Here is a 23,067-nt window from a genome sequence, read left to right as displayed (position 1 = left end):
ATATTCTAGAATCGCTCTCCTCATATTCGATACACAATTCAATTCATTCATGTCTTCTTCGTCATCCTAAAAACTTACCAGGAGCTGCTCCTTATATAGGCTGTTTAGCCCCGATGACCATTTCCACCGTTATCAAGCCGGGTCGTTGCACTAAGAATGCGATTGTTGACTTAAACCGATAATATGTTCCTTTAGTTGATTAAGTCAAAAATCCATCTGTTGGCAGCATCTTATCATTGATGGTGCACAGACTTTAATCTTGCGGTATATTTTCAAAGAACTTTGCAATTTCCTTTCATGGAACTAGCCTGCGTCAACGTCACAACAAATACTTGCCTGCGTACACTCTTCACAAAAGAGTCGCAACCAATCTGACGAGGACCCGAATTGACAAAATGGAAAACTTAATTTAGCGTCATCTGGAAGTTTGCAGATTGGACGAGCTAGTGCAAATTGCTCCATTGAAATAGTTTGTTATTGTGAGAAGAATCGATCGTCTGAAAAAGAGGTGATTGCCAGATGGCATGAAGAAAAGTGTTGCTTGATCGTGGAAACTGGTAAGCTCGGCCCATACACTTAGTCAGACTTATTTCCCTATTTAACCATGGTCAACCACAGTTTAACGTCGTCACTAAACGTGAATCGATGATGTACCCCAATAATATCGACATCACACGGTTTAGTATGTAGCATAAAATTTTGGTATTGTCATTACTCTAAATTACAGGGGCACATATCATTTTATGAAAAATTGTCCAAAAAGTCCTAAACATATTATATGGTAGCCAATTCAATCTTAAACTTTCAATTGTGTCAATTTTTTTTTTTTTTTTTTTTTGTCGGAAGGAAATAACTTCATAGCAAAAACTCAAGAGTCATTACATGAAAAGCCCAACGAGGGGGCATCAAAACAAAGCAAATTCCATAAACTTTGAGGAGGTCTAGATAACCAAGATAAAGGCACATTATTAGAACGGTGGGTTTTGGCTAACCAGTCGGCTACTTCGTTGGCTCTTCTATCACAATGCGCCACCGATACATTATTCATCTTGGCCAATAAGTGTTGGGCTTCACCTATCCGACTTTCATCTTCCCAGCTTAACTCCCCCACTGCATTGACCGCACTCACCAAAGTATAGCAGTCGGACTCCACTAATATCTGCATTTTCTTCTCTCTCCTCGACTTCAGAAAATTCAGACCGTGTACTAAGGCTTGTGCTTCTGCAACAATCGGCGAGAAAGGAGGGATTATCTCTACGAATCCATCAAGCAGAGTACCTTTCGAGTCCCGAAGAACACCGGCGATAGCTCCGTTCGTTGTGTCGTTGCCGATGGAGGCATCAATGTTAAGCTTTAGAGCTGAGGTTGTCGGAGGTATCCATTTGGGACGGAAGCTTGATCTCCCTTCGGCAATATTAAGATCTTTTTTATTCCATCTGGTATAACTTTTCAAGATTAATTCTGCATCATGGATAAGGTTTGTTGCGTTTGGTCTACTTCCTCTGAAAACTGAATCATTCCTCTTTTTCCGGATGCACCAAAGAGTTGTTGCAATCAATTCAAAGGAAATACTGAGATCCCGTCTCTCTAAAACATCCTGTAACCACTCATCCATCCGCATACTGCTTGGTCTCCGGTTATGCCCAAAAGTGAGGGGGTCTTGCCGCATTTGCTCTGTCCATGAGCATTTTTGATAATTTTTCAATTCTTTTTTTTTTGTCCGGTGTCATAAACATTTCAATTGTGTCTATTTAGCCTTAAACGTATTGAGGTTTTGCCATGTTAGTTCTAAACCTTTCAAAAAATTCAAAATTCTGATTAGAAATCCCTATCGTGGTAGTCCAGTTAGCGCCAGCTACCTACATGGCATGGCCAGTGCTATAGGGGCCATTTTCTAATTTAAAATGTGTATATATATATATAAATTTTTACTACTCTATTTATAATTTATTTTTTCTTTTCTTTTCTTTCTTTTTTTTTTCTTCAATTTGCCGGCGAGCTTGCCGACCCTTGGGCGGGGATCAACGACCCCCATTGCCTGCGGGCGAGGGCCACGAAGCCCTTACCACCTGCGAGCGAAGGTCGCAGCCCTCGCCAGATTTGGCGACATAAGACTATTAGTCTTGTAGTCCTCCAAAGATTGTTACATAATCAATTTTCCAATATATATTAGCCTTCACAGCACACGCATGACTTATTCTAACAAAGCAACTTCCTATACATATCATGTTTCGTCATCACATTCTCCTAATTTTTCTCAAAAACCCTGGTTTAGCTTTATTTTCTTGATATATTTATGAACATTGGCAATATTTTAGAGGTGTATAATGTGAGCTTAGAAACATTGGTGCTCCCAGTCCCATCAGCATCTGCAAGGATACCCAAAGCAATGTGACATAATCAGTACCAGGTCAAGCTTGTGTATAAGCCAATGGATGTGCAAGACAGCACACCCAGTCTATAGTAATGGCTCTAGCTATGCTTCATTTGGCCATGTACTTAAAAATCTCTCTCTCTCTCTCTCTCTCCGAGACGGAGATGGTTTGATATGCCGTGAAAGATGCTGAAGATGCTGCATGTCTTGATCGGTTGTCTAGCTCTAGGAGTTATCGCTCGCAGGCAACAGAATCCAGGTTCTCTCCCTGTCTGTCTCTCTCTCTTTCTCTCTCGTGTGCGCGCATAGTGATGGTTGAATTGTGAAGAGTTTGAGACATAAGGAAATGGGACTCTAGGAAAGGGGGCACAATGATGATCCAGTTGCCTACCTTTCTCTCCGTTAGTGATCGACCTTTCAAGCAGAAGACCAAACATAGTCAAGCTCCAATCTGATTTCAAAAACGAGCGCCTAGTATTTAGGCAGGGTCCAGCTCAAGAAGTTTCAACGGTTTTAAGCTACATAGAGCAATCTTTTGAGCTAAAATTGAGGAATTTAGCAAAGTTAAAGGCCGTTTGGGATTCTCCAGAAAACATTTATAGCAGTGTATCATCCTCTAGCTTACTTTATTTTTGCAAATGACGTCTCTTTTTTCAAGCTTTTCACCGGTGCCTTTGCCATCCGTTCTAGAGCACAACTTCTTTTCAACTTACTATTTATCAAGCCAATTCTTGCAGATGCAACTTTCATTAATGAAATATCTATCTAGTCGATGCGGATGTTAAAAAAAATTAGATAGAAAAGTTTTAAGGCACATCGCAAAGAATCAAAAGAATTTAGAAGGCTGTTCATATATCTATTTGATGAGTAGTCAAGAGTGAGTGACAATCTCTGATTTCACATTGACTTAGGTTTCATAAGCATCGATTGCAGGCCACCTAATGATTACCATGATGATGATTTCGACATATACTACAAGGCCGATGTGGGGTTTGTCGATTCCGGAACAAACATGCTGGTGTCTACCCAGGTCATCTACCAAAACAACCTACAACAATCAAAGAACCTCAGGGCTTTCCCCAATGGAACAAGGAATTGTTACACATTAATGCCACATGTAGGAAAGGGCAACACATATTTGGTCAGGGCTTCATTTTGGTATGGGGACTATGATGGCAAGAATCAAACCCCGGCATTTGACCTTCATATCGATGGTAACTATTGGACCACGGTGAACACTCCGTCTTGGTCATACGCAGAGATTGCTTACACTATTCCAAGAGATTACATTCAAGTTTGCTTGGTGAATACTGGCTCCGGAGTACCATTCATATCAGCTCTCGAGTTGCGGTTACTGGATAACTCGACTTACTAGATCAATTTTGGTGCACTTGTAACCATCTGGAGATATAATTTAGGGAGCATAGGCACAGGCCCGCACAGGTGATTTTCTTTGTTATTGCCAGACATAATCCGATGTTGATCACATTCATCGGTCAATAAATCACGCATCAGCACAGTTACTTTTACTAAACACGCATTTTCTCATAATGCAGTTGCACAAACAATAAAAAAACACTGTTTTTCCCAAACCAAGTTGTGTCGGCTTGCTCATCCTTTGCACTTGCTGTTACGATTATTTGATTGGCATCCACATTATAGGCATCCAGAAGATGTATATGATCGCATCTGGGCCAGTTAGACTTATAGTGGAAGTTGGTCGTCAGTCAGCAACATGACAAACATCGTGACAAGTACAAGGAATGATGCTTACAAAGTTCCCCCTAAAGTTCTGATGACCGCCACGCTGGTACAAAATGTCACTGATCCTTTGATTCTGTCCTGGAACTCAGCCAACTCCACCACTGTCTGGTATATATACTTTCACTTTGTGGAGTTGCAACTGCAAAAGGGCCTATTGGGCCTATTCAGAGAACTTGCAGTATATGTACAAGATATATACGTGGACACCATCATGCTCGAGAACCTAAAGCCAGTGACCGTAGCCTCATTGCCCATAAGAGGACATGTTTTGAACTTGACTGTTAGTACGACGGCCCGCTCTAGTCTGCCACCTCTCCTCAATGCTGTCGAGATTTTTACAGTGGCGCTGCTTCCAAATACACCAACTTTTCTGGATGACTGTATGTATATATCTATTGCACTCACTTAAGTTTTTTCTTGAATACTCTTTGATTTCCTTGTGATCATAGCTCTTTCTGTGGTGGTTTAGTCAATTCCATGTATGACGTCAAGAAAATATATAGGGTGATCAGAGCTAGCTGGCAGGGTGATCCTTGCGTTCCTCCACAGTACTCTTGGAGCGGACTGAATTGTAGCTATGATGGTTCTCCAAGAATCGTCTCATTGTAAGTACACAAAAACATATTTTCTCTGGCAACATGCTGTATTGGAAGCCCACAAGTCTCGAAAGATTAATTTTCTTGACAATAACTATAGTACAGATTGGTAATACATCATGTGACGGGAGGAACGATTTCGAAAATTAAGTCCCTTTGCCAATGCCTTCCATGTCAAAAGTTTTAAGCAGTGGGATTTTACTCTAATCGTGGTAGCTGCTGATGTGCAGGAACCTGAGCTCTAGTGGACTGAAAGGACTGATAGCTACATCGATCTCCAATTTGACAGCAGTTGTATCCTTGTATGCATTAGCAGTTTTTCTTTCATATTGTTCACTTAATTTGCACAGAAAGAGAATGAACAATTCTAAGCCCAAAAAGAGTGACACACTTCTTTATCGTTAGGACGATGTTCATTATGCATTTTAATAAGTATATGCATTTCTCTTAGTACTTTTCTGGCTTAATTTCAGGGATTTATCCGACAATTCGTTAACGGGGTCCGTTCCCGAGTTTTTAGCACAAATGCTGAGCTTGAAAGTTCTGTGAGTCACTGAGCTTTGAATGGAAAGATTATGTGTGGTTATCTAGCTCAAGTAAATGGCCATCGACTGCTAATCATGAATACTTGTAGGAATTTAAGTGGAAACAACTTGAATGGCTCTGTTCGTCGAACTCTCTTGAAGAGGAAGGCAGATGGATCGTTGCTGCTAAGGTTCACTCATTGTCACGCTATCGTAACTTCACATTTTAATCGCTTATTATCTATATAATCTATTTCTTCATTCTTCACATTGCTGCTGAAGGATGAAAAAGAAGAAAGTGATACTTCCTTTTTTTTAGTTTTCCTTTTTGTCAACCCGGGTATGTATATGCACAGGGTGAGATATCCATGAATTCATGTGCTAATCTTCAGGCATTGACATGTACTATCGACATTCTGTGACAGCTTAGATGGAAATCCAAATCTTTGCCAATCAGACAATTGTCAGTCCAGCAATGCTCAGCCAAAGAAAAAGATTGCTTCAATCATTGCATCAATTGCGGCAGCTCTGGTCTTGATTTTATTGGGTGCCCTTGCAGTATTGTGGATAATCAGAAGAAAACAAATCCAAAGTAAATCTTTTGCATATTGCATGTGCAAGGAACAATCAAAAGTTTTACATGTGATTTTGTCAGCCCGGGTCGGCTTTTTGTACCCCAAACTGGTTAACCGGTCCAATTGCTCGTGGCCCTTTCCACAAGTGATCATGACACACCCACTTGATCTCACTCACGTAACCATGTTTCTATGGCATCACTGTTTCATGTTCAAAGACTATGCACACGTTACAGGGTATGCTTCATTGGGTTGAGGTAACTGACGTCACTCTTTCTGGTTTGTTTTTCACAAAACGGTCTCTTCTTAGAATTAGTCATTACACATTTCTTCAAGAAGGTTCTGTTTGCAGTGAAGGCATATGATATCAGACTGAGGATCAGGACCCGGTAACTCTGTTCAGGTTACTTAATTGCCTTCTCATTTCTCCAGATGTTGCTACTATTACTACTACCACCACTTCTGGAGGATCTACTGGGACATTAAAGTCTCACATGCTTTATATATCCTATTGCCTCCAGACTCTCCACCTCGACGTTCAACTCCTCCATATTCACCCCGCTTGTTTTCATTCCTTCCTTCCGTTTTGTGAAAAGTCCCGCATGCTTTCTTTATTCTCTTCCTATTTGAAGCTCTCTAGATCTTGGTTTTGCACAGAAGAAGCAGCACGGTTTAGATAGTCCAGAAAACGGAGATCTTTTTTTTATTTTTTATTTTTTTGGACGAACATTTGCAAAACGGCTACTTCAGATACGCCGACGGACGTTATCTTACAAATCAACAGCAGCATCGCCCTGCTCGACGTAGATATTGGGTAGTGCTAGGAGAATGGTCACCGTTAGCAACGGTGACATGTGGGCCACCAGTTGGACTTCCTGCATAACATCAGTGGTGGAATGTGGACAGCAGTTGTCTTTTTAATATTATATCTTGTGGCTGAGTTGTCACCGTTACTTGCAATAGTAACGGTGACTGTTAGTTAAGCTTTTTTCATAAGACAATTCAATCCTGACATTAGTTTGAATTATATGGAGGGGAAATAAATTTGTGTGTGCAAATCTAACAGCAGTTTCCTCTGCTACTGAAATGTGTTGACTCCCTGAACAAGAAATTGGCTCTTTATGGTATGCATGACAACCATCTCATATACTCGCCTCGTGGTTTTGAGCAAGTGAAGTTGGTGCCACGATCATTTGGTTCAACGTAAGAGTGAGCATGATCCGAATTGGTCCGAATTTCTTAAGAAGCAGGGACCAAACTGGAAACTCCGGTTCTCAATTTTCGGAACCGAGGACTAGATCGGATCACCAATCGGGTCCAATTCTCGGGTAGTCCAGTGAAACCGGTGTTGACACCTAAATTTTGACTTTCCTTTTTAGTTATTTTTGCATAAAAAATTATAGCTAATTTTAGTTCTAAAGTAAAAAAAAAAAATTCTTTATGCATCACAGTAGTACTCATTTGTGTCGTTGGCCAAAAAAGTGATGAATAAAAAATGATGACGGGTGAGAATTCGTCCAGAGTGAAAAGGGAGAGAAGCAGAGTCGTTCTTAGGGAGCTCCTTTTCCCACGATGCTCAGGTTCTTCAACACAAAAGTCCCACCATGAAGGTCAAAGCAAAAGGGAACAAGAAGAGAAGAGAAGCTCTGTTCCTTCTCCATGGACTGACATTAAGGGAGGACTTCAGAAAAATTTTCTGCTCACAATAGAGAATTCACGTGAAGATTAAAGAGCAAAAGGGAGAGGCTTCGGTTTCTAATACACCCAATTCCTCCTGGCGTCTGTTGTTCCCGAGACCTGACATTGGCCGATGACGTCCTTGTTCGACTCGACAATGCATCCGGCGCTGACCTTGCTTAATTCAGCATCAACTCTGACACGGCATCAGTCTTCAAACCGTTGCTGTTCAGTTTGGAAAATTGCCTGATCGCCTCTGGTGGACTTCTGTTCATCCGCCTAAAGCACGTTATTGCTCGCTGTTCCTCCAAGCGTTATCCAAGGTCCTCCTGTGCTGCAACTTGGAGCCGAACCCACTGCTGTTCGGTGTCATCGCTGCCACTGTCTAGCCGGTTGATTGGTGTTAGAGTTTGGTTGTTAGTGAGATTAATTTTGTCTTTGTCCAGCCTGCTTTTTCCTCTGACGGTGCCGTTAGTGGGTTTGGCTTTTATCATGGAATATCCTGAAAATCTCTCCTGTTTTGGCCAAGATTGGGTTAACAGAGAAGAATATTTGACTGAGACGCAAGGATATGAACAAACAAATCAAATTGGTAGCGGAGGAGATTATTTCTCAAGGTTTCATATATTTACTTGGAAGGAGACGAAAAGAAAGGTTCTTGCAAGGCTGGCGTTCAGATTTTAAGAGATTTGATTTCTAAAAAAAATACGCATGAGCCATGGTGAGGATAGAGACGAAAGCTGAAATATATCTTTAAGCATTCCCAAGAGGAAAGAAGCTTTTGTTTCTTTCTTTAATCCAAATTCATCCTCGCCTATAAAAGAACACTCACGGTCACAAGTGGAGGGGGGACGGTCATAAAAAAATACACGTGAGCTTAGAGAGGCAAAAGGGAAGAGGTGTTCGGTCCAAGCAAGCTTTGGTGGAAAATCCTCCCCCGCGGCATATCATCCTGACATCGTTTTGTCATCCGCCATCCACCGAGACACTGCCACCTTCTGCCATCCAGTGCAGCGTCCCAGCTCCATCATCCAGCCTTGCGTCATCCCAACTCAAGCTCGTGCAGCCTTGTCGATATCTAAGGTTCATTTGCACGCTCGAAGTCGTCAATACCCTGTTGTCCAGCCCCTGTTCACACTCAAATCAGCTTTATTTGGGTGGTAAAACAGCTCGTTCTTTTGTCGTTATTTGAGATCTAACAAAGCTACGTCTGGTGGTGGAGTCTTGGCTATTTAGAAGCTTGATTTGCTGAAAATTTGAGCTAAAAAGCGGCTATTTTGGACGGATCACGCAGCGCAGATTTTTTTTTGGAAAAGGTGACATGTTGCAACTTTAGATTGTGGATTTATGCTTATTCAGTCGATAACTTGCACTTATACTATTGTATCTTGCTGAACGTGCATCAATTTATCATTAAAAGTTGATAGGGCAAACCCTTTTGATCATAAAAGAATGGACTTTTAATTGACTGCCAAAAGACTTTTGAGACGTTGCTTCGGTGCATCACCTTCAATCAACCTTGGCTTTTGCATTCTATGTCCTTGTGCATATTTATTTATTCATGTAATTGATTGTTTGTTAAAATTTGAACTTTAGTAAACAATCTTGCCCATAACACATGCTCCCCAATTGTGCCTTGTCCCTTGGAAAACGTACATTAAAGGCAACATATGACTTCGATCTCGAAGTACAATCGTGCCCGTACGTATGAATTGGATATCAAATCCTCGATCTCGAAGAGCGGATCGCTAATTCCTAAATAGAATTTCAAGGTTTACCCTACGTATATAGGGATGACGGTAATTCTATAATATATTCACTTGCTAACCCTAATCTCGGGGGATGTTGTGAATAAAAATCGGAATTTCGGATTTAAAGGTGTTTTATGGGCAATATTGTTTATTTTTGTTCAAATTTCACTGTTTTCATGGTTTAAATAATTTCCTAAAAAATCCCAAAAAAGATGTCTTGTTTTTTTAAGCTAAATCATATTTCTCTTCACTTTTTGCATGAAAATAACGTCTAATAAAATTAGGACTTTGAGAAATCAATTTCTTAGTTAAATTAGATTTTACTTCATGTTAGGGTAGTTTTTACCTTTATTTTTTCATGAATCCGAAAATACACAAAAATATACCAAAAAATACCATCCACGTTGCATAGCATTATAGTTTAGTTTGCATTATTATATTTTCCTTGTCGTGTATATTTGCCACGTCATTATGCCATGTCACGTATTTTTGCCATGTCATTACATCTCACATGTCATATAGGTAGATTGCATTAGCATTGCATTTAATAAAAGAAAACCAAAAAAAAAATTAATTCAAATCATTAAACTAAGGATTTTTCATGAAAATCGGGTACCGAAAGGGCATTAATTGAAAAGTTAATGTAACCAAGTCCCCGAATCCATTTAATCTCCGGTTCGTATGAAATAAAGTATTTTCTCCCGAATGCTTTATTTAGGTTTCTAATCTACCTACCATAAAAGATTAGTGGCGATTCCAATTTAAAATCTTGGCATGTAATTGAACCTAAGTTGTGATTCGGTAGGGCTTGGGAGAGTCCGAATTAGGTTAGTTAATCTAATTAACCTAATAATCCGTTAACCTGAAAAAATCAATTTTTAGGTCGCGACAACCGGTAAAATAAAAATAATAGTAAACTGATAAATCCGGTACATTCAGATCTAATTTAGATGATGACATCCCCGACTCATCTTCTGTCGAAGGCCGATCACTGAATCCTTCTCAGAGAATGCAGACCGTCGATACTAGAAGAACACGGTAAACATCATAGGACTCAGCAACACAGGAGCACCGACAGAAAGGGATGGGGTTGCTCCCGTTGCGAGCACGACTCGGGAACGATAGGTTCTGATTTGGGCAGAGGAACCCTCCTCTACCCACTGTGCAGTGCGCACTCGCACTCGCACTCGCACTCGCACTCGCACTCGCCAACCCAACAACGAAAAATAGAACAAAAACCGTCCCTTTGTTAATTATCCACCACATCTTTTTTTCGCACTCTTCCATATGAACCGCCCAAAAAAGGACGTTCTTTTTTCTATCACCAACCTCGTGCATTGATGCCCTTCTGGGCTCTGAGATTTGGTTGTCTTTCGTCAAGCAGCAGAGCATTTTCTCTGGTAAGTCCTCCCTTTGTATGAAAGGTATTTGCTTAAATGCCTGAGAGATGAATTTGTCGGTCCGGGTAGGCGGTTCATTGTTCCGATTCCCCTCTAGAACCGGGAATTAGACCACCGGACACCGGTTCCATCTTAAGGAACCGAGGACTGGACGGGTGACCTCTAGAACCGGACCAAACCCGTAGAACCGATCCGGTTAGGGCGGTCTCCATTCTGGTCGATCCATCTTGCTCAGCCCTAGGCTACTTGAACCGCCGTCTTAACAAAAGAGCTCACCAAGGGAGGTTTTTATGCAGTTCATCCTTTTACTGTCATTTTCCTATCATGGGTCTTTTATAACTAAATGTCAAGCATCAACAGTCATAGGAGTAGCTAGTAGCTACTAGCTATGTAAACTAATTCAATCCTAACCATTTTGCATTCGTGCTAATTTAGTCTTAACATTTTGTATTTATACCAATTCATTCCTTTTAGCCAATTCTAGTCGAAAATCATTGACATGACGCGACCAGCCTTGATATTAGGCTTGAGCGGCTCATGGTCCGGTCCGATTCCCCTCAAGAACCAAAAACCGGACTAGTGGTACCCGTTCTCAATTTTCGGAACCGGAAACCAGATCGGCGGTCCTAAGAACCGCTTCGGTCGATCCGATTAGCTTACCCCTATATGATATTGCAAATTTTCAATAATATTTTAATTATTTTTTTTGAATTTTTATTTTCTTGCGTTCCTTATTTTTCTTTTTCTTTCTTTCTTCTTCTTCCTCCTCTAGCCTGCCGCCAAGCAAGGCTCGCCCTCATTTGTTACTGAAGTGGATACGCTTCGCTAGCCACCTGCAAGGGCGAGCCTCGCTCACCTCGAGCGGGGCCGACCTCGCCCAACGACGGCGAGGTCTTGCCCCGACATGGTTGGGCATCGTTGGGCAAGCCCAACAACGGTGAGGCCGGCCTCACCAGGGATAGGCAAGGCTCGCCCACTTCATCCCTTGACTCTAGACGGTCGTCGGAATCAGCAGTCGGCTAGAGGAGAAAGAAGAAGAATAAAAAAAAATCAAAATATTATTAAAAAAACTTCGGTCATGCCACATCAGCATTGGTTGCAGCATGTAAGCGATTTCTTGCTAAAATTGGCTAAAGAACTTAATTGGCACAATTAAAATTTGTTTAAGGGTTTTTTGGTAATTTTCCCTAGCGTACCAAGCTGGGGGACAAAGACCACCCAACCAGTTGAGCTGTTTGTGCGGGATAAATCATGAACAATGACTTACCTAATTGAATTTCCTGTCATAATCATAAACAATGACTCATCGAACTAAATTTTCGTTGACTATGGCGCTATTTATGATATTGCAAGTTCGCTACTCCTAGTCTCCTACTTCCATCGATCATCAACGAGCAAAGCCCTCTTCCCCTACACTTCCTTCGTCAAACAATGGACAGGCTTCAACAAGTAATCGTACGTGGCAATGAAGATGAGCTATATCGCTTGATTGAGCAAGAGGCAGATCTCTTTGATCGTGCATTTGAGGACCCCGTCGCAAATACTCCACTCCATGACGCTGCGGACATGGGGCAATGTCACGTCCCAATCCTCGAGCGCACGGCATCCCTGTCATCTCGTCCATCGGGTTAAAAGGATAGCGTCCCGGGCACGCTATCAACCCATGAGATTAATTACGCATGCAGAAACGTATAATATTCCCGAACAAAAATATAAAATAGAGATAGGTAAGTAGGAAAACGCATTAATTCAAAAAATATGATTTTATTTACAGTCACATCGTGAGTCAACCGAAATGACACGCTAATTGGTCCCATACTTCAGGACGGGGTAGAATCAATTTCGTATCTACTCCAAATAGGGCTACGTCACTCTCATCCTTATCGCCTTTTCAAGAATTACTAGCTCCATCACTTAGGATCCGAAAATGGTTTAACAACGATGGGGTGAGCTATAAATCTCGGTGAGTCAACGCCTAAGCCCGGCTAAGGCATTGATTCATCTAGAGGGTCCTCTCGGTTCATCACATATTGACATACCAATATCCCAATCACATGCAGCTCACTGCTTGAAAATCACACGGTATGCAATACTCAACATAATATGCCACACATAATAACCCATAGATATCATGTCAATCGCATACACGACACCACATGTGGTCCGATTATTAACGACCATTTGGCCCAATTGCACACGGGCGATGTGACTTTACACTACGACCGGCAGTGTCTACTTGCGGGACCCGTTTTCGTCCTTCACTTCCGGCGACGGCATCTAATAGCCCGTGTGATTCGTACGACCGGCACGACATGGCACTATCGGGAATCCCTGTATGGGCTTCGGTCCGTCACAAGCTGCGACCGACATCCGACAATTCATGTGATCCGTACGACCGGCACGGCATGGACTGCCGGGCATCCGACAAATCGTATGGTTCCGTACGACCGGCACGGTACGAACTTGACAGGAATAATCTATCGTGTGACCACTCAAGCATACTCAACAAATAGCCGGTTTATAATCCGCATTTAGTCAAATGCTCACGCGATATGCTCACACAGCAAAACTCCTTGAGTAATCACACAAATGCACATGTTACCCATGCAACCTCGCATTCATAAACCAGGTGATCAAACTCCAACTAATCAATCAATTTAATCAAGGCCGAACATATCAATACGAAGATTCACTCCAATCTCGATTATTTAGCCTAAATTAGTACGTAAATTCATTATTAATCAATCCGATTCGTCAATCGATCGTACACTCGTCTCTACCCTATCGTTCGCTCGCAATCAAGCACTAACAATCATTTAATCAATCGATCAAATTTAATCAGTCACGAACTCTAGCTATTCGGACTAGCTTAATCAATTAGGGCCATTGAACCCGAGCCAAGTTTCTAACCTAAACCAACCCTAATCAATCTACCTAGACACCTAATAATTTAATTAAACTAATCCAAATATAATTAACGACATAACCAAGGATTAGAGGTTGACTCACCGTCGATTAGACGCGGCGATCCTTGAAAATCTTCAAGCACAAACTTGGGACACGGCTCGAGCAATCGGCCCAATCTTCTCGGCCCACAGGCCAAAATTCTCGGCCAACATGGCCCATGGAGCCGGCAGATGGCCCGGGCTCTCGGCCAACTTGGCCGGCCCACTTGGCCCAGAATATCGGCCACGACCCAGCTCGGTGGCCCACAAAACAGGCCCGAACAGGGCACTCGGGCAAAACAGAGCAGGCGGTGCAGGGAGAGGGTTCTAGGACTGTGGCGGCTTTTTCCAGCGATAGGCGGCCAAGGAGGTGGCAAGGAAGACTGGTGGTGGTCTAAGGAAGTATCGGGGGACGTCGTTGGTCGCTCCTGGTGGCCGGAGTAGGGCGGAGCAGCAGCAAACAGAAGCTGCAGCAGGTGGAACAGAGCAGGGGGAGCTGCAGAACAGGGGAATCGGGACTATGCAGGGCTGTTCGTGGCTGTTCCGGCGTGCTATGGCGGCGGCTTGACTTGGTGATGGCTGGACAACGTCAAGGGAGGTCTGTGGAGGTCTGAGGATTGTCGGAGCTGTCGCAGTAAGGGTGGAGCAGCCATGGCAGAACAGGGAAACAAAGCAGAAAACAGGGCGTCAAGAGCAGAGCAGGGGGTCTAGTTCGGTTCGGTGAGGCGTAAAGGTGGTCCGGTGAGGTGTAGAGACGACGAAGACGATGAGGGGATAGCTGGTGTGGGTCGGAGGTGGCTAGAGAGGAAGAACGAAGCAAAGCAAAGCAGCAGCAGCAGAAGCAAACGCAGCAGGGGTCAGAACAGGGGAACCAGGGTTCTCGGCGACTGTTTGGTCTTGTTGCGGCTGTCCGGCAACTCGCCGGCATTTGGTGGTGGTGCGGCAACAACTAGAGGAGGGGGAGGAGGTGTCTAGGTGGTTCGGTGACCTTCCAGGGCTTTCGTTTGTTTCCCCCAAAACAAAAGAAAACAAAGAAGGAGAAGATGAAAGAACGAAGGAGAGAAAGAGAAGAAAAAGGAGAGAGTGGCGGTGGAGAGAGTGGGGGAGAGAGAGAGAAGTTTAACTTGGAGGAGACTTAGAGATAAGGTGGAACCCATAGCTATAATTACCCTTATCTTGTACTCACAAACCCTAGGGGCAAAACAGTAATTTTACACTTTGACCGGGGTATTTTGGTAATTTCACATCATAGGTAATTCGGGCATCCGGAAACCCGACGGAGGGTTATTTAATCCGAACTCGAGTCAATTTGGCTCAAACGAGGCTTAATGTGAAACTTTCTAATTTTAGGACGCGATTACTCATTTAATCAGAATTTATTCCAATTCGAGTAACGATCCCGAAAATTTCCAATTTCCGATTTCTAATTTGTTTAATATCCGATTTTGGGCATCAAATTAAAATTTTCTAGTCGTTCCATAGACTAGATTTTACTATTATGGTCGCCCAATTTTCAGGGTGTTATAGGCAAACTCAAGTGGCCATGGAGATGGCCATCTTGAAGCCGTCGTTCGCTCGAAAGCTCAATCAAGGGGGTCATAGCCCTATGCACTTGGCTTTGCGAAAGAAGCATTATCGCACTGCAAGGGCACTAATGACCCTCAACCCCGAGTTGATCCGAGTCCGAGGACGAGGTGGGATCACCCCTTTGCATTATGTCGCAGGGAAAAAGGAGACAATGAGGAGGAGGTCCAGGCGCTCATGGAGCTCTTGGCTGAATTCTTATGTGCTTGCAAATCATCCATCGAAGACTTGACGAGCCGATGCGAGACTGCGGTTCACGTTGCCGTCAAAAACCACAACCTCAGAGCATTTAAGGTTTTGCTTGGATGGCTTAAGCGAGTTCATCTTAGAGAAATCTTGGACTGGAAAGACCAAGATGGTAACACCGTCTTACATATTGCTGTTTTAGAAAGGCAGCCCGAGGTATGGTTCTTTGATTTCATGGTTGTTCTTGCTTTCATTATTTGATCCTTGAATTTGACATAATCTAATCCAAGAACAAATGTTATGATAATGAAATACCAGGAGTTGAAAGTACATGGATTTACAAACATTGATAGAGACGAGATCTGAACTATGTTTTGTGTAATGGTATATCGTATAGTATTATGATATTTACCGGTAAGCATCTACCTAACGATTGACACTTGATGTTGTACAGCATGGTTTTGTAAGCTGTAGAAGTGTCCATAAATTTGCTTGCTAGGAGTAGTCTTGTGCAAAAACAAGAAAATCATCAATAAAAATGAATTATCTAGTGATATGATATATTATAGGCGATTATTGTGATAATTGGACCGTATTGAAGCCTCCACGATAAAAATTTAACACGTCCATTTATACATCAGCCGTGATTACAGGTACATATTGTCACGATATTATGCGACTTCGGATCTTTTTCTATTATAGAATTTAATTGTTGGAAATTTCAACCTCAAGTTTTTGCCGATAAACTTTGTGACAAACCAATTTGTTAAGCTCATTATAATATTGTGATGAAGTCCTACACTTTTATGAAAAATCATAATCATTAGCACTTTTGCGAATCCGCCTATGTTACAGCTCGCGTGCGCACTTCCTAGCTATCACGTAAATAATGTTGGGTGAGATGACGAAATCCCCCTTTTTAAAAACATTCGGGACTTCATTACATGGGTTGAAATGGTTGCATTTGATAAATGCGGTTTTGTTTCCATGGTACATCCGTCGTTGCATCACTAGCATCGCTCAAACTTGTATGGCATGAGCTCACACTGTAAGCATAGTAAAGCCAGCGACAAAGCAGCGGTTGCAATTGAAGGGAACTTCATGTTGTTCTCGTTGCATTTCTTCCAGATCATCAAGCTATTGATAGGGCATGTCGAAGTAAATGCCAAGAACTTCCAGGGTGAGACCGCGCTGGAAATTTTCCAAGCGAATCCTAATGGCGATCCAGGTCTTGCGAAGTGCTTGCGCTTAGGATGCGTAGCAGGACTTTTTAGTCACAACCTCCCTCTGTCACAGCTTTTAAGCGTGGAACCAACCCTCTTTGAGAAGTTCAAATTTCTGTTCGGCTACCAAGATGAATCCGCTCGCGACATAATCCTTTTAGTGGCAACCTTGGTTGCGACCGCCACGTACCAAGTCGGGCTCACTCCTCCAGGAGGATACTGGGGGGACAACACTTCAGATCCTGCAGCAAATTCCACCGTTGCCACCACCAATTCCAGCGGCGTTGCCGTCGAAAAACCACATCAAGCCAGGAACATTATCCTGAACGGCTCGAAACTATACCAGTTCATGGCCCTCAACAGCACGGTTTTTTTGGTGTCCATCCTCACAATCTGGATCACCGCTGTTCCCCTAGTGCCCCAAACTCTCCCGGTTTACGTGTTAGCGGCACTTGCCGGTTCCTCCTTCTTCTCTACCACTATAATCGAATCCCCAAAGTCCGATAAGACCACAGGAGATCTCATAGTGAATTTTTGCATGGTCCTGCTGGGTCTCGTGTTGGCGCTCCCCTTGTACTGGTATATAAGTTACCGCCTACTCGCAGGTGGAACCGAAGCCGCAAGCCTCCTAGAGCTGAAAGATCGGAAATAGTTTGAAAGCATTATTCACTTTTATTTTTATCCCGTATGTAATAGAGCCCATGTCTGTATCTTGTACTGAGGTTTTCAAGTACTGGACTCTTTTTGTTAGTTGCATGTACTGGACTCATCTATCAATTCCTTAATCCTAGGACAACTTTAAACTTGCTTAAAGTTCAGAATATATATTCTAGAATCGCTCTTTTCCTGTTCGATATACAATTCAATTCATTCATGTCTTCTTTGCCATCCTAAAAACTTACCAGGAACTGCTCCTTATATAGGCCATTTAGCCCGATGACCATTTCCGCCCTTATTGAGCCGGGTCATTGCACTAAGAATGCGATTGTTGACTTAAACCAATAATATGTTCCTTTAGTTGATTAAGTCAAAAATCCATCTGTTGGCAGCATCTTATCATTGATGATGCACAGACTTTAATCTTGCGGTATATTTTCAAATAACTTTGCAATTTCCTTTCATGGAACTAGTCTGCGTCAACGTCACAACAAATACTTACCTACGTACACTCTTCACAAAAGAGTCGCAACCAATCTGACGAGGACTCGAATTGACAATATGGAAAACTTAATTTAGCGTCATCTGGAAGTTTGCAGATTGGACGAGTTACTGCAAATTGCTCCATTGAAATAGTTTGTTATTGTGAGAAGAATCGATCGTCTGAAAAAGAGGTGATTGCCAGATGACATGAAGAAAAGTGTTGCTTGATCGTGGAAACTGATAAACTCGGCCCATATTCTCAGGCAAACTCATTTCCCTATTTAACCATGGTCAACCACAGTTTAACGTCGTCACCAAACGTGAATCGATGATGTACCCCAATTGTCACGTCCCGACTCTCGAATACGCGGCATCCCTACCAAAACACCTCCGGTCATGAAAGATAACGTCCTAGGTACGTTATTGACCGTCCATACTATAACACACACACGGAAACGCGAATTCTCCCAAATCAAGAAAAACAGTAGGGATAGAAATAAAGTCAACAACATCAGTCATATATCAGAACAATTGTCGATACAATACTAAAAGCAGATGATCATTATCCCTACAAAGCTATAGTCACATACAACCCCATTCTTCGGGGCGGTTCTCTAAGACCAACAAAAAGATATAAGGGTCGGGTAGGGTTAAATTCTCAGCTACTCCCAAAAATCCACATCAGTACCTATCCAAAAGACTACGAACCCTCAAAGTCGGGGTGAAGGATCGCGATCGGAGGTCAATGAACGCTCCGAAGAAGGCTCAACGATATCCTCCTCAATCGGGTCGGGGTCGGGGTCGGAGTCGTGTTCGGGGTCTACGATCTCACCATCCGGCGTATCGAGCTCCATCGGAACCCAAGATGGAACAGGTGGAACCGTATTAGATGGCCCCTCAAATCCACGAAGTGGGCCCCAAGTTTCCACTCCATCATCCAAGAACCAGGCTTTAAAGATATGTGCCACACGTTGCAGCAAGCCTTCGTCCACCCGGATCGTGGTGATGTGAAGTTCCCGTGTCCTATTCGTACCCGATTCCGGGCGATACACGATATCGTAGGACCGGTCAACCGGGACCCCGAAGGCGACAAGTCGCTACGTCACTGTGGACCGAAAATGGTTAACACGGGGTGAGATAAAAATCTCCATGAGTCAACGCCTAAACCCGGCTAATGCGTTGATTCGTCCGGAGGGTCCTATCACTCAATCACATAGTAATATATAAATATTTCAATCACATGTAGCTTACCTGCTGAAAATCACACATCATGCAATATTCGACATAACATGCCACACATAACAAATCATAGTCGTCACATCAATCGCACACGTAGACACCACACGTGGTCCGATTATTAACGGCCATATGGCCCAATTGCACACGACCGGTGTGACTTTACACTACGACCGGCAGTGTCTACTAACAGGACCAGGCTTCATCCCTTACTTACGGCGATGGCATCTAGTAGCCCGTGTGATTCGTCCGACCGGCACAACATGGCACTATCGGGAATCCCTGTAAGGGTTTCGGTCCGTCACAAGCTGCGACCGGCATCCGACAATCCGTGTAATCCGTACGACCGGCACAACACGAATTGACGTGCATCTGACAAGTTGTATGGTTCCGTACGACCGGCACAAGATTAACTTGATAGGAATAGTCCATTGTATGACCATTCAAGCATACTCAGCAAATAGCCAATTTATAATCCACATTTAATCAAATGCTCACGTGATATGCTCACACAGCAAGACTTCTTGAATAATCACACAAATGCACATGTTATCCATGCGACCTCGCATCCATAAACCGAGTGATCAAATTCCAACCAATCAATCAAGTTAACTAACCATCCACCAAGGCATTTCATCAATTAATCTATATGGATTATAATCAAGCGTAGATAAATAATTCAAAGACAAACGTTCAATTCAATCGTACATAATTAAATCCAAATCATCAATCAATCATACGCTTATCCTTGACCTATTGTTCGCTCGCGATTAAGCCATGCCAATCAATTAATCAATTATTCCGTCCAAACTAGCCACAATCAAATTAACCTAACTAATTAGGGCCATTTAACCTAAACCAAGTCTCTAGCCTAAACCGGCCCTAATTAATCTACCAAAACACCCTAATAATCTAATTAAACTAATCCAAACGTAATTGACGACCTAGCCTAGGATTAAAAATCGACTCACCGTTGATTGAGTGAGATTAAGCCAACGATGATCCTTGGAAAAATCCTCGGCGCGAACTTTGGGCTCGAACGGGTCGCGAACCAAAATCCTCGAACTACGGACCCAACTTCTGATTTAATGTGTCCACGGGCCTAATATAAGGCCCAACTTTGTGCCCAAACTAATTCGGCCTCAGCCCAGCTCGCGGGCCCACAGATTTGGGCTCAATAGACTCGGCCCAACCCAAAAACAGGGCACCTACTTGCAGAAACAGGGCAGGGCACGGCTGGGGGGCTGTTCTGGGGGGTCTAAGGGCGGTGGTTGGCTTCGAGGTTGGCGGTGGAGGTGCAAGGTGGTCGGAGGGAGATGGTTGTGGCCGGTGGTGGCTCACGGTGGCCGGAGCAGGCATTGGCAGCAACCAAAACCGGTGCAGGGCAGTTTCGCGGGTACAAGGGAGCAGAAACAGGGGAGGCGGTCGGGGACTGTTTCGGAGCTCCGATGGTAACGAGAGGTCGCGGGGCTGGTGGCCAAAGTTTGAGGGGGTCTTGGGGAGTGTTTGGTGACCGGAGGTGGGCGGAGAAGGGCGGCGTGGCGGCGGATGGAAGCTGGATACAGAACCGGGTGTAACAGAAGTCAAAACAGGGCAGGCCGTGGTTCGGGGCTGTTCCAACCTTTCCGGCGACTTCGCGGCTGCTGCAAGCGGTGGAACGGCGTCACAGAAGGTCAGAGAAGGTGGCTGGAGTTCGAGGTGGTGGTCGTTGGGGTGGCGGCAGCTCGGAGCAGCTGCACCAGCTCTGCAACCCCAATCCCGACGAAAAACAGAGTATGTTGCTGAAGCTTCTCGCAGCCGGCTTTCCGGCGACTCCGGCGGTGCGACGGTGGTCCGGCGGTATGGAGGAAGTTCTGTGAGTGTTGTAGTATGGTGTGGTGGTCGTTTTCAATGGTGGTTGTCGCTGAGAAATGAAGAAATGAAGGAAGAAGAAGGGCTGGAGAAAGTCAGTTCAATGGGGGGTGTACGTGTGAGAGGGAGAGAAAAAGAGATAGAGATCTGGAAAAATGAATAAGGCTGAGCTGGTCAGGTGGGGTCCACTAAGTTAATGGCCTTGTCTTTTAGCTCATAAAACCCAAGGGGCATTTTCGTAATTTCACACTTTGGCCGGGAGTATTTTGGTAATTTCACACCCTAAGTAATTCGGGTGCCCGAAAACCCGACGGAGGGTTATTCAATCCGAACTCGAGTCAAAATAGCCCGAATGAAGATTAATATGAAATTTTCTAATTCTAGGACGCAATTACTCATTTAATCAAAATGTATTCCAATTCGAGTAATGGTCCCGGAAATTCCCAATTTCCAATTTCTAATTTCTTAATATCCGACCTTGGACATCAAATTAAAATTTTCTAGTTGTTCCATAGACTAGATTTCACTATTTTGATCGCCCAATTTTCAAGGTGTTACACCAATAATATCGACATCACACGGTTTAGTATGTAAAATAAAATTTTGGTATTGTCATGATTCTAAATTACAGGGGCACATATCATTTTATGAAAAATTATCCAAAAAGTCCTAAACATATCATATGGCAGTCAATTCAATCCTAAACTTTCAATTGTGCCAATTTAGTCTTGATCATTTTGATAATTTTCCATTTCTTTTTTTTTTTTTTGGTCCGGAATCATAAGCATTTCTATTGTGCTCATTTAGCCCTAAACGTGTTGACGTTTTGCCATGTTAGTCCTAAACCTTTCAAAAAAATTCTGATTGGAAATCCCTGTCGTGGTGGTCCAGTTAGCGCCGGCTACCTACGTGGCATGGCCGGTGCTAACCGGGGCCATTTTAATTTAAAATGTATACATAAAAATTTTACTGCTCTGTTTATAATTTATTCTTTTCTTTTCTATCTTTCTTTTTTTTTTCAATGTGCCGGCGATGCCGCCGACCCCCGGGAGAGGATCAACGACCCCCGCCACCTCTGGGTGAGGGCCATGAAGCCCTTGCCACCCGCGGGGTCGAGTCGGCGCCCTCACCAAATCTGGCGACATAAGACTATTAGTCTTACGGTCCCCTAAAGACTGTTACATAATCAATTTTCCAATATATATTGGCCTTCACGCACTCGCATGACTTATTCTAACAAAGCGACTTCCTATACATATCAATTGACGTAAGAGACACCCAATGTCCTTTTCATGTTTCGTCCTCACCCTCCCCTAATTTCTCTCAAAAACCCTGGTTTAGCTTTATTTTCTTGATATATTTATGAACATTGGCTATATTTTAGAGCTGTATTATGTGAGCTTAGAAACATTGGTGCTCCCATTAGCATCTGCAAGGATACCCAAAGCAATATGACAAAATCAGTACCAGGTCAAGCTTGTGTATAAGCCAATGGATGTGCAAGACAGCACACCCAATCTATAGTAATGGCTCTAGCTATGCTTCATTTGGCCATGTACTTAAAAATCTCTCTCTCTCTCTCTCTCTCTCTCTCTCTCCAAGACGGAGATGGTTTGACATGCCATGAAAGATGCTGAAGATGCTGCATGTCTTGATTGGTTGTCTATCTCTAGGAGTTTTCGATCGCGGGCAACAAAATCCAGGTTCTCTCCCCGTCTGTCTCTCTCCTTCTCTCTAGCTTGCGCGCATAGTGATGGTTGAATTGTGAAGAGTTTGAGACATAAGAAAACGGGACTCTAGGAAAGGGCACGGTGATGATCCAGTTGCCTACCTTTCTCCCCGTTAGTGATCGACCTTTCAAGTGTTAAGGAATGTAGTTAATATGTAACAGACAATTCAAAATTATTTTGTAGTTAATATTGTAACGTCCGTAATTAAGACCGTAACGTCTGTAGTTAATACCGTAACGGACTAATTTTGAATTAGTCCATTAATGTAGTTATATTCTGTAGTTAATATTGTAATGGATTAATTCAAAATACTTTGAATTAGTCCTTCTAGGAAAACTCTATAAATACAACGCTATCTTAGAGTTGAGGACAAGCAAAACTCATTCTCAAATCTTGAGTCTATTTCTTACATGGTATCGATGACCCGGTAGAATCCTTGACAATACCGACGCTATTTATTTTTTACCATTTTCCATCTCTCCTATTCACAATGTCATCTTCCACCTCCACT

The 23,067-nt window shown here is 43.1% G+C and overlaps 4 protein-coding genes across 4 annotated transcripts in view; 3 read left to right on the top strand and 1 right to left on the bottom strand.

The window, feature by feature from the left end:
- Window positions 1-868: 868 nt before the first annotated feature.
- Window positions 869-1,669, bottom strand: LOC125316155. Its single transcript, XM_048283611.1, has one exon. It carries the CDS (start codon window positions 1,667-1,669, stop codon window positions 869-871), a length of 801 nt encoding a protein of 266 aa, XP_048139568.1.
- An 891-nt stretch (window positions 1,670-2,560) lies between these two features.
- LOC115732817 (probable LRR receptor-like serine/threonine-protein kinase At4g29180) lies at window positions 2,561-3,749 on the top strand. The gene is made up of 2 exons (XM_048283610.1): window positions 2,561-2,633; window positions 3,286-3,749. Exons 1-2 carry the CDS (start codon window positions 2,561-2,563, stop codon window positions 3,747-3,749), a joined length of 537 nt encoding a protein of 178 aa, XP_048139567.1.
- A 278-nt stretch (window positions 3,750-4,027) lies between these two features.
- LOC115732958 (receptor-like protein kinase At3g21340) overlaps window positions 4,028-23,067 on the top strand; it is a 55,291-nt gene continuing 36,251 nt past the window's right edge. Inside the window, exons 1-3 of the mRNA XM_048283409.1 lie at window positions 4,028-4,518; window positions 4,608-4,743; window positions 4,965-5,036. Of these exons, the coding sequence (XP_048139366.1) occupies window positions 4,110-4,518; window positions 4,608-4,743; window positions 4,965-5,036 (617 nt within the window). The 5' untranslated portion in view covers window positions 4,028-4,109. The remainder of the gene's footprint in view (window positions 4,519-4,607; window positions 4,744-4,964; window positions 5,037-23,067) is intronic.
- Window positions 12,093-15,749, top strand: LOC125316118 (ankyrin repeat-containing protein BDA1-like). The gene is given in 3 exon segments (XM_048283412.1): window positions 12,093-12,232; window positions 15,134-15,344; window positions 15,347-15,749. Coding segments are annotated over 3 exon segments (642 nt in total). The 3' UTR covers window positions 15,638-15,749.

The sequence above is a fragment of the Rhodamnia argentea genome, chromosome 8 (genome assembly GCF_020921035.1).
Source record: "Rhodamnia argentea isolate NSW1041297 chromosome 8, ASM2092103v1, whole genome shotgun sequence".
Classification (NCBI taxonomy): Eukaryota; Viridiplantae; Streptophyta; class Magnoliopsida; order Myrtales; family Myrtaceae; genus Rhodamnia; species Rhodamnia argentea.
This window is presented reverse-complemented; position numbering and strand designations above follow the sequence as displayed.

Bases quoted from the DNA above. Each gene is read 5' to 3' on its own strand.
- LOC115732817 (XM_048283610.1), top strand. From the start codon at position 2,561: ATGCTGAAGATGCTGCATGTCTTGATCGGTTGTCTAGCTCTAGGAGTT. The intron at 2,634-3,285 runs GTTCTCTCCCTG...ACATTGACTTAG, and splicing joins TCGCAGGCAACAGAATCCAG to GTTTCATAAGCATCGATTGC.
- LOC125316155 (XM_048283611.1), bottom strand. From the start codon at position 1,669: ATGCGGCAAGACCCCCTCACTTTTGGGCATAACCGGAGACCAAGCAGT.